This window comes from Scyliorhinus canicula, chromosome 21 (assembly GCF_902713615.1).
Source record: "Scyliorhinus canicula chromosome 21, sScyCan1.1, whole genome shotgun sequence".
In the NCBI taxonomy this organism is placed as follows: Eukaryota; Metazoa; Chordata; class Chondrichthyes; order Carcharhiniformes; family Scyliorhinidae; genus Scyliorhinus; species Scyliorhinus canicula.
In genome coordinates this window covers 37,643,786-37,654,292 of record NC_052166.1, presented here as the reverse complement: position 1 = coordinate 37,654,292, position 10,507 = coordinate 37,643,786, and the positions used below count along the sequence as shown (strand labels likewise).

General features: G+C 54.4%; 1 protein-coding gene across 1 annotated transcript in view; it reads left to right on the top strand.

Moving 5' to 3' along the window:
* Positions 1-392: 392 nt before the first annotated feature.
* The window catches only part of niban2a (niban apoptosis regulator 2a), a 228,218-nt gene continuing 218,103 nt past the window's right edge, over positions 393-10,507 (top strand). Inside the window, exon 1 of the mRNA XM_038781793.1 lies at positions 393-734. Within this exon, the coding sequence (XP_038637721.1) occupies positions 680-734 (55 nt within the window). The 5' untranslated portion in view covers positions 393-679. The remainder of the gene's footprint in view (positions 735-10,507) is intronic.

Genomic DNA, 10,507 nt, shown 5'->3' with positions numbered 1-10,507 from the left:
TTAGGTTATGGGGTTATGGGCATAGGGCGGGGTAGACAGGGGAGCAGACATGAGTACAGTGCTCTTTCAGAAGGTCAGTCCAGACTCAATGGGCCGAATGGCCCGTCTCTGCACAATAGGGATTTTATGACTCTATCCACCTGAGCTGATCATCTTTGGTCCTGCTGCGGGTCAAAACTTAACAATTCCGCCTCCTGAAGCTCCTAAGCCTTTTGTCAATAAGTCCTTTATTGGTTTTGCCCTTTGTAAAAAGGCGGGCAGGGGGCGGGCTGGGTCTCATCTGTTTAGTGAGAAAAAAACTGTTTGGAAAGGGTCCATGTAGCAGCCGCAACTTTAGAAAGTTTAAGGTAGATTGGCGCATGTGCCGTTTTCAAACCCCACCCCTAGTGAGGGGAAGGGAGGCGGGGAGCGTGCAGAGTGTAAAACTTGTTTGACAAGGAGCAGGGCACAGGGGGTGCGCCGAGCTGGGAAAGCCTGGATTGGAGTGGAACCTCCCTGCGCCTGTGAGCCCAGTGCAGCCCGTTCACCCTCCTCACTGGGACGGAAGCCTTTGCATTTGTGCCGGGAGTGAATCCTCCCCCCTGATTAGCTCCAAGCTCGTTTATTGCTGGGCGTGGGCGACTGGTGGTCAAGCGCTGTGTGAAGAGCGGAGCGATTGCTTTTGATTTAGTGAGGCGCAATGGGGGATTTAATTTCCACTCACCTTGATGAGAACCGGCGTCAGTTCATCACAGGTAAGGAGAGCGACTCAGACCGGGGGGCGGGGGGGATCGAAACCGGGATAGGTCTGCTTTCTATTGCGTTTTGGCAAACTCACGTTAAAGATTCCATTAACTGTCTTCGTTCTCGCTTTTGTGCGTGTGTGTGTGAGTTTCTCGGTTCAATTTCCCATTGTAATCGATTTTTGTAACTGACAACTTGGGGAAGTTTGCGTTGGAGAAGCTTTGTTCGAGGCAGCTGCCCCGGCAGTGGACCTCCCCCAGTCTTTTCATATTTCCATATGTGCATGCACAAGGCAATAAAGGCAAGGAGACGCGACGCCGAACGGATATCCATGATACCTTATCAAGAGAGTACTCGTTCACTGGGCAGGGAAAGGATGTCCTTTCTTTCCCTTTGCCTATTACCAGGTTGTGTAATTCTGGAAGGTGTGGTACGGCCCCGTGCAAGTTAGCGTGTGATTAATTATGGGAAATAAATATTAAGGTTGTCCTGAGGATATTTTCCAGCTCACATCTTCCTGAGTGTGAACTGGAAATTGTAATCGGTTACACTTCTTTCCCCCCCCCCCCCCCCGCTCCCCCATTTCTCCCCCCCCCCTCCCCCATCCCCATTTCTCCCCCCCCACCTCCCCCATTTCTCCCCCCCCCCCTCCCCCATTTCTCCCCCCTCCCCCATTTCTCCCCCCCCCGCTCCCCCATTCCCCCCCCGCTCCCCCATTCCCCCCCCCGCTCCCCCATTCCCCCCCCGCTCCCCCATTCCCCCCCCCGCTCCCCCATTCCCCCCCGCTCCCCCATTCCCCCCCCGCTCCCCCATTCCCCCCCGCTCCCCCATTCCCCCCCGCTCCCCCATTCCCCCCCCGCTCCCCCATTCCCCCCCCGCTCCCCCATTCCCCCCTCGCTCCCCCATTCCCCCCCCGCTCCCCCATTCCCCCCTCGCTCCCCCATTCCCCCCCGCTCCCCCAATTCACGCCCCCGCTTCCCCATTCCCCCCGCTCAACCCCCTCCCCATTCCAACCCCCCGGCTCCCCCATTCACCCCCCCGCTCCCCATATCACCCCCCCCCAGCTCCCCATTCACCCCCGCTCCCCATTCCATCCAGTCCCCCGCGCTCCCACAATTCACACCCCTCGCATCCCCATTCACACCCCGCTCTCCATTCCCCTCCCCCGCTCCTCCATTCCTCCACCCCGCTCTCCCATTCCCCCCCTCGCATCCACCTCATTCCCCACCCCCGCTCCCCATTTCCCCCCCCGCTCCCCATTCCCCCCCCCGCTCCCATCTCCCCCCCCGCTCCCCATTCGCCACCCCGCTCCCCATATCCCACCCCGCTCCCATTCCCCCCCCCCGCCCCTTCCCCAACCACCCGCTCCCTATCCCCCCCCACGCTCCCCATTACCCCCCCGACTCCCCAATTCCCCCCCCGCTCCCCATTCTCCCCCCGCTGCCCCATTCCCTCCCCCCCGCTCCCCATTCCCCCCCCCGCTCCCCCATTCCCCCCCCGCTCCCCCATTCCCCCCCCCGCTCCCCCATCCCCCCCCCGCTCCCCCATTCCCCCCCCGCTCCCCATTCCCCCCCCCGCTCCCCCATTCCCCCCCCGCTCCCCCATTCCCCCCCCGCGCCCCCCATTCCCCCCCGCTCCCCCATTCCCCCCCCGCTCCCCCATTCCCCCCCCGCTCCCCCATTCCCCCCCCGCTCCCCCATTCCCCCCCCGCTCCCCCATTCCCCCCCCGCTCCCCCATTCCCCCCCCCGCTCCCCCATTCCCCCCCCGCTCCCCCCATTCCCCCCCCGCTCCCCATTCCCCCCCCCCTCCCCCATTCCCCCCCCCGCTCCCCCATTCCCCCCCCGCTCCCCCATTCCCCCCCCGCTCCCCCATTCCCCCCCCGCTCCCCATTCCCCCCCCGCTCCCCCATTCCCCCCCCGCTCCCCATTCCCCCCCGCTCCCCCATTCCCCCCCCGCTCCCCCATTCCCCCCCCGCTCCCCCATTCCCCCCCCGCTCCCCATTCCCCCCCCGCTCCCCCATTCCCCCCCCGCTCCCCCCATTCCCCCCCCGCTCCCCCATTCCCCCCCGCTCCCCCATTCCCCCCCGCTCCCCCATTCCCCCCCCGCTCCCCCATTCCCCCCCCGCTCCCCCATTCCCCCCCGCTCCCCCATTCCCCCTCGCTCCCCCATTCCCCCCCCGCTCCCCCATTCCCCCCCCGCTCCCCCATTCCCCCCCCGCTCCCCCATTCCCCCCCCGCTCCCCCATTCCCCCCCCGCTCCCCCATTCCCCCCCCGCTCCCCATTCCCCCCCCGCTCCCCATTCCCCCCCCCGCTCCCCATTCCCCCCCCGCTCCCCATTCCCCCCCCGCTCCCCATTCCCCCCCGCTCCCCATTCCCCCCCCCGCTCCCCATTCCCCCCCCGCTCCCCATTCCCCCCCCGCTCCCCCATTCCCCCCGCTCCCCCATTCCCCCCCCGCTCCCCCATTCCCCCCCCTCCCCCGATCCCCCCCGCTCCCCATTCCCCCCCCCTCGCCCCATTCCCCAACCACCCCTGCTCCCATATCCCCCCACCTCTTCCCCATTCCCCCCCGACTCCCCATCCCCCCCCGCTCCCCATTCTCCCCCCCGCTCCCCATTCCCCCCCGCTCCCCATTCCCTCCCCGCTCCCCATTCCCTCCCCGCTCCCCATTCCCTCCCCCGCGCTCCCACATGTCCCCCCCCGCCTCCCGCATTCCACACCCCGCTCCCCCTCAGACACCCCGCTCCCCATTCACCCCCGCTCCCCATTCACCCCCGCTCCCCATTCCCCCCCGCTCTCCATTCCCCCCCGCTCACCCCATTCACACGCCCCGCTCCCCATTCACGATCCCCGATCCCCATCTCAACCCCCGCTTCCCCATTCACCCCACCCCCTCACCCATTCACCCCCGCTCCCCATTCACCCCCGCTCCCCATTCACCCCCGCTCTCCCATTCCCCCCCCGCTCCCCCATTCCCCCCCCGCTCCCCCTTCCCCCCCGCTCCCCATTCCCCCCCCGCTCCCCATTCCCCCCGCGCTCCCCATTCCCCCCCGCTCCCCATTCCCCCCGCTCCCCATTTCCCCCCCCGCTCCCCCATTTTTCCCCCCCCCGGGTCCCCCATTCCCCCCCGCTCCCCCATTCCCCCCCCGCTCCCCCTTTCCCCCCCCCGCTCCCCCATTCCCCCCCCGCTCCCCCATTCCCCCCCCGCTCCCCCATTTCCCCCACCCCGCTCCCCCATTTCCCCCCACCCCGCTCCCCCATTTCCCCCCACCCCGCTCCCACTTTCTGCCTCTTTCAGAAGCAGCTTATGCTGGGCTCCACCACTGGCAAATTGGTTATCAAAGGACCTTCATGACAGGAATGGAATGTCCTGAGGCAGTTCCTGGGTGGGAGTCGGAAAATAAACAGGAGAACTGAGCCAGTGTGGTTGGAGTGATATGTTTCACCCGGGCTTTTATTTTAAAGATGTGGCAAAATGCCCCATGAAGGTTGAGGGAGGGTGTTTCAGGGTGTGGAGCCATATGGTTGAAGGTTGTACCACTGATGCTGTTCGAGTGCAGGGAAGGGGGAGGTATGGTAGGCCAGAGTTAGTGTGTGCCCAAGGGTTTGGAGGTTGTAGCGGTAGGTTCTTGCGTAAGATGGTCGTAAAACCCATGCATGGAGGAATAGGGAGCCAGTGAAGGTGACTGCAATGAAAATGGGTACCAAACTGGTCTGTGGTGTGGTGGTTAGCACTGCTGCTTCACAGCGCCAGGGACCTGGGTTTGACTCTGACCTTGGGTGACTGTCTGTGTGTGCAGTTTGCATGTTCTCCCTGTGCCTGTATGTGCTTCCTCCCACAGTGCAAGTTAGGTGGATTGGCCAGGCTAAATTGCCGCTACTAAGTATCCAAAGGAATGGGTGTGGTTGCAGGGTTAGGGTCGGGGATTGGGCTTGGGTAAGGTGCACTTTTAGAGGGTTGGTGCAGACTCGATGGGTTGAATGGCCTCCTTCTGCACTGCAGGGATTCTACGATTCTATGATTCATGCAAGATTGGGTGTGGCTGGGACGTTCTCGATAGTTTATGTAGGGCGGAGTTCAGGAAGATGGTGTTTGGAAAAGAAATTGAAGTTTGGAATACCAAAGACATGAATGAGGGTACTGTGGATGCATTAGCTCTCTCAGTATTCACCAAAGCGAACAGCTCTTTGCGTTCATACCTGAATAAAAGCTGTTTGGTATTGCAGACGTTGGAGAAATCTATATATTTTTTTCTTTGCCCTCCCTGATATCTGTATTTCCACTTGAGCATGATGTGAAATTTTGGAGTGGGAATGTGCTGGTTTTTCCATTCACCACCGCTAGATTGAGTCACTGAAGCCAGTATTTGAATGTGACTAACTCGGCCCAAGTCATTGATTTTAAAATGAGAACAGTCCTGGTCTGTATCACTTGAGTTGCGCCACAGTTTACAATGCTTCTCCTGTCAGGCCTTGCCCCATTTAAGCAGCAGGGGAAAACTCAACGTGAAAAGGATGCCGGCCTCTATGGGTGGACTGAAAGCTTGGCCTGTCTACTGACAAAGCTGATTGACAGTCTGTCTGTTTGCTGCGGGATTGTTTTTTTTTTCTCTACACTTTGTGTAAAAATCTGCTCGCTAAGGCACCACTGCCAGCCTGTAAAGGGCTGTCATTGAGGGTAGTGCTGACTCGGGCACCAGTACAAAGATCGAGATCCAGCATGCACTTGAACCATCACTAGTTGCCCGCACCGCATCATTCTCTCAGCAGCGGCAGTAATGGTTTCGGTTCAGGGAAATTAAGACCTCACATCTGTGCAAAAAGGGGATTGGCACAAAGGGTGTGCTGAGAGAGATTTCTTCAAAAAGTAAGGAGACTAGTAAAGGATAGACATGACCAATTGAGGAAGAAATGCTGTTTTTAGAAGGTTACACACTGTGATTTCAATTGAGTACTCATGGTGACTAATGACAGGAAATAACAAATTGCTTTTTGCAGAGTGGCTGAGAGAGGACTGGGTATTCTGATGTAAGATGAGCCCAGTATTTGTTCAGCAGAATATCTCATTGCTTTTGAGACGAGCTGGTGTGTTAATGTTCAGCACGCTTCTCACATTGTACTATGGGATATGCACTATGGGATGGGCTAGATGCAAGTTATGAATAACATAAAGTTTAAAAGAAATGCTTTGGAGAGTAAACATTTCCTGAACCGCCTCAAATAGGGCCTGGTTTAGTACAGTGGGCTAAACAGCTGGCTTGAGATGCAGAACAAGGTCAGGAGCGTGGGTTCAATTCCCGTACCGGCCTCCCCGAACAGGCGTCGGAATGTGGTGACTAGGGGCTTTTCACGGTAACTTAATTGAAGCGTACTTGTGGCAATAAGTTATTATTATTAAACACATTTTGGGGCAGCAGGGTAGCATGGTGGTTAGCATAAATGCTTCACAGCTCCAGGGTCCCAGGTTCGATTCCCGGCTGGGTCACTGTCTGTGTGGAGTCTGCACGTCCTCCCCCTGTGTGCGTGGGTTTCCTCCGGGTGCTCCGGTTTCCTCCCACAGTCCAAAGATGTGTGGGTTAGGTGGATTGGCCATGCTAAATTGCCCGTAGTGTCCTAATAAAAAGTAAGGTTAAGGGGGGGGGCTTGTTGGGTTATGGGTATAGGGTGGATATGTGGGTTTGAGTAGGGTGATCATGGCTCGGCACAACATTGAGGGCCGAAGGGCCTGTTCTGTGCTGTACTGTTCTATGTTCTAGATGTTGAAGATTGTGTTGGAGAATAGCAACATTGGTCCTCAAAGGCTCGTATGTAGTGTAGCTTCTAATTTAAAACAAAGCAAAATTGAAGCTTGAATACTTATTGAATGATGATCATTTATGCTCAACAGCATTTTTTAATTCATGGGATGTGGGAGTCGCTGGCTGTTCCAGCATTTATTGCCCATCCCTAACTGCCCTTGAACTCCTGGGGCTTTCTAGGCCTTTCAGAGGGTCGTTGGGAATCAACCGCATTGCTGTGGATCAGGAGCCCCATCGGGGCCAGACCAGGTAAGGATGGCAGATTTGCTTCCTGAAAGGACATCAGTGAAGCAGGTGGGGATTTCTGACAAATCGGCACCATTAGACTTGGAATTCCAGATTTCCCCTCTGTCAGCCCCGGCTTCTCCAATATCCCAAATATCACCACAAAGGGTCCGGTTCGACCTCCTCCCCCACTATCCTTGTTAGCACCGCAAACACTGCTGCCCAGAATCTAATAATTAGTAATTTAATAATCTTTATTGTCACAAGTATGCTGACTGTAACACTGCAATGAAGTTACTGTGAAAAGCCCCTAGCTGCCACAATCTGGCGCCTGTTCAGGTACACAGAGGGAGAATTCAGAATGTCCAAATTAACTAACAGCATGTCTTTCAGGAACCCAGGCAGACACTGGGAGAACGTGCAGACTCCACACAGACAGTGACCCAAGCCAGGAATCGAACCTCCAACTTTTTGCAGCTCCAGAACATGTGTGTGATTCGCTGGTCTCCGCCCATACTTTGCACACTGTCTGCCAGCCCTGGAAGAACCCACTCATTCTTGCCCAAGTCATATGTACCCTGTGTACCACCTTGAACTGCATCAGGCTCACCCTTGCGCACGAGGAGATCGCATTTACCCTTTATAGCGCCTCACTCCATGCTCCCCAGTTTATCTCCCCTCTCAGCTCACCCTCCCATTTCTCCTTAATCTTCACCACCTGCTCGCCTCCCTGCTCTCCCAGCCAGTTGTATATGTCCCCGATCCTGCCCTCCCCTTCCACATCCAGAAGCAGCAATCGCTCCAGCAGGATGTACCACGGCAACCTGGGGAACTCTTTCCAAACCTTCTGCGCAATGTCCCTTACTGCAGCTACCTAAAGTCACTTCCTCTCGGGAGTTCAATGCTCTCCTTCAGTTTCTCTACACTGGCCATCCCCTCTTCCAAGTACAGATCCCTCACCTTAACCAGCCCCACTTCTCTCCACTTCCTATAAATACCATCTATCTCCCCCCCACCCCTGGCTCAAAACCGTGGTTTTCACACAGCGGCGCTAACATCAAAATCTCTTCTAGCCTGAAATGCCTCCTTAGCTGGAGGCCTTCCAGACCTTTACTGTGGACTGCACCACAGGGCTCTCCGCATATTTCATTAGCGCCATTAGAAATTCCGCCGTCACCATAACACTCGAGCTGGATTCCCTACAGGATTCTTCCTCCATCCTAACCCATTTTACCCCCCTTCTTTCCCATCACTACCTCATCTTCTCTACGTTCGCTGCCCAGTAATAATGTAGCAGGTTTGTCAACGCTAACCCTCCCTCTGTCTCAGTAACTAGGTCCTCTTAACCCTTGGTACCTTCATAGCCCATACAATATCTGAGATAATATCCAGTTTTCAAAAGAAGGCCTTCATTACAAGCATTGTCTGGAATATGAACAGGAACCTCTACAGAATGTTTATCTTCACCATTTGGACCCTCCCTGCCAGAGTCCTGTGCAATGTGTCCCTCCTCTTCAGATCCTATCTGACCTCCTCCACTCAAGATTTATATAGCATTGCCCATTCCCTCGCTACCTGAATCTCGGGTATCTAAACCTATTTCTGGCCACCTTGAATGGCAACCGCCCTAGATTGGCTCGCCGACCCAACTCATTCACCGGGAAAAACTTCACTTTTCCCTATCTTTAGCTTATCTGATTTACTGAACATATTGAATTGTCCAGAAGAAGAATTTTAGATAAATGACTGTCCACGTTCACCTATGATCTGACTAGAATAGCACATTGTGCTCAAGGGCCTGGCTTGGCCAATTGAAGTGACGGATGCAACAATGTTTGCATGAATTTCCTGCATGTCTTGCTCATCTCTGGAAGTTTGCAATGTCTTCATGGCATGATTTTACAGGTACAAAATCTGCACTACATCCATGGAAAGTGTATTTTGGGCAGGGCAGGCATTGGGTTCTATTGTCTTGGGCTTCCATTATGTTACTGCATGGCTGTGCAGATATATTTCCTGTATTGCATGCATCAATTTGTGAGATTTTTCACCGAAAAGGTTTACCCAGCTTATATTTCAAAGTTACATATTTGAAACGTGAAGGGCAGCAGAAATGTACTTTGTGGTTGCTATCTCTTCTGTATTTTGTGGTTGCTGTTTTAGTTTTGGCAGCTAATAGCCAAAAAATGTTCCTCGTTTCCTCTGAATCTATGAAAAGTCCTTGTGGATGAAAGGAGAGTGAATGACCAACTCTCTTGTGTTCCAAAGCTGGAGATAGTTACTTAATGAAGTATTGTCTGAGCTTGTACATTCCATTATGGGTTTTTTTTGATGTTGAAATTCCATTGTGTTATGACAAGAAACTGGTTTAATCTGAGCAAGTTAGACCAAGTATGCATCACCCATTTCAGATATGTCACCCCTTGACCTCCTTCAGGCAGCACAGCCACTGTATTTGAGTGGCTCTGATTTTAAGTGTGTGTGTGTGTGTGTGTGTAGGGGGATTAAAATCCCAGCTACCATGGCACTGTGCTAGCTGCTGTTCGAAGTGTCACGTTGTGCCTTGTGTGTTTGTAGTTTGTAAAAAGCCTGGGGAAATAGTTAGTGCTTGAGCTGCAGTCGAGGAAGAATGATTTGCTTTCAGAGCAGAAATTTTCTCAGGCTGGTGGTACTCTTGAGCAGAATCTGTGTCGAGATGGCATTCCGCAGCTCTGACTGCAGTTTGTTTTCCTTGGACTCTTTTGTGGTTCAATGAATTCTCGAGCAGAAATCCAGACCCATCTGGCGTAGCAACGAGTCATCGTTTAAAATGTCTGAGTTGGGGTCTGTTTGGGTCTTGTGTGAATTAAGTTACTTCACTAAGACGATTGGTTGCAGCTATAAATGCTTGCATTTTAGTCAGGTGTCTAGGACTTTCAAAGGACTGCAGTGTGTTTCTTGTCACTTGAGTACACACACATAAGATGAGGTTGTTTATAATGTTCAGACTGATGATAAGCTGCTGAATAATTTCTTTGATTCTGTAAGCTCTTGACTGCAAACTGAATGTGCGGCTGAGCTCTGGGAAAGTAGTACATAAGTCACAGTGCAATTATGTGAGGTGGAGTCTTGAAGCTGGATCCGGCTATGAACTGGTAGCTTTTCCTTTTGAAGCAACGAGGCTATACACGCAGTAATCTATTGAGGTTTCTCCAAAGCAACTTAACTAGAAACTGCGATATGATTGTTGTTATGTGGTTAGCTATGGTTGAAAATGTTTCCATGGATTCTGATCTTTTTTTAAAATAAAAGTTAAAATTAAAAGCTGGGAGCATGACAACTTGTGCGTAGGATAATTGAAGATTTGGAAAGAGTTGTGGGAAATGGGGAAGGGCAAACGTATGAAGTTAGATTCTGTTTTAGTTGTGACTTGCTGTGCTGAGGTGTGAACTGAGTCCTGGATTGTTGCGTTGTGATCCTGTTTCAGTAAATGACATGTAACATGGCAACACGGTACTGTAGCACAGTGGTTAGCACTGTTGCTTCACAGCGCCAGGGTCCCAGGTTCCATTCCCGGCTTGGGTCACCGTCTGTGCGGATAATCCCCGTGTCTGCGTGGGTTTCCTCCGGGTGCTCCGGTTTCCTCTCCAGTCCCGAAAGACGTGTTGGCGGGTTAATTGGACATTCTGAATTCTTCCTCTGTGTACTCGGACAGGCAACGGTAGGGGCTGGTTTAGCACAGGGCTAAATAGCTGGCTTTTAAAGCAGACCAAGGTAGGCCAG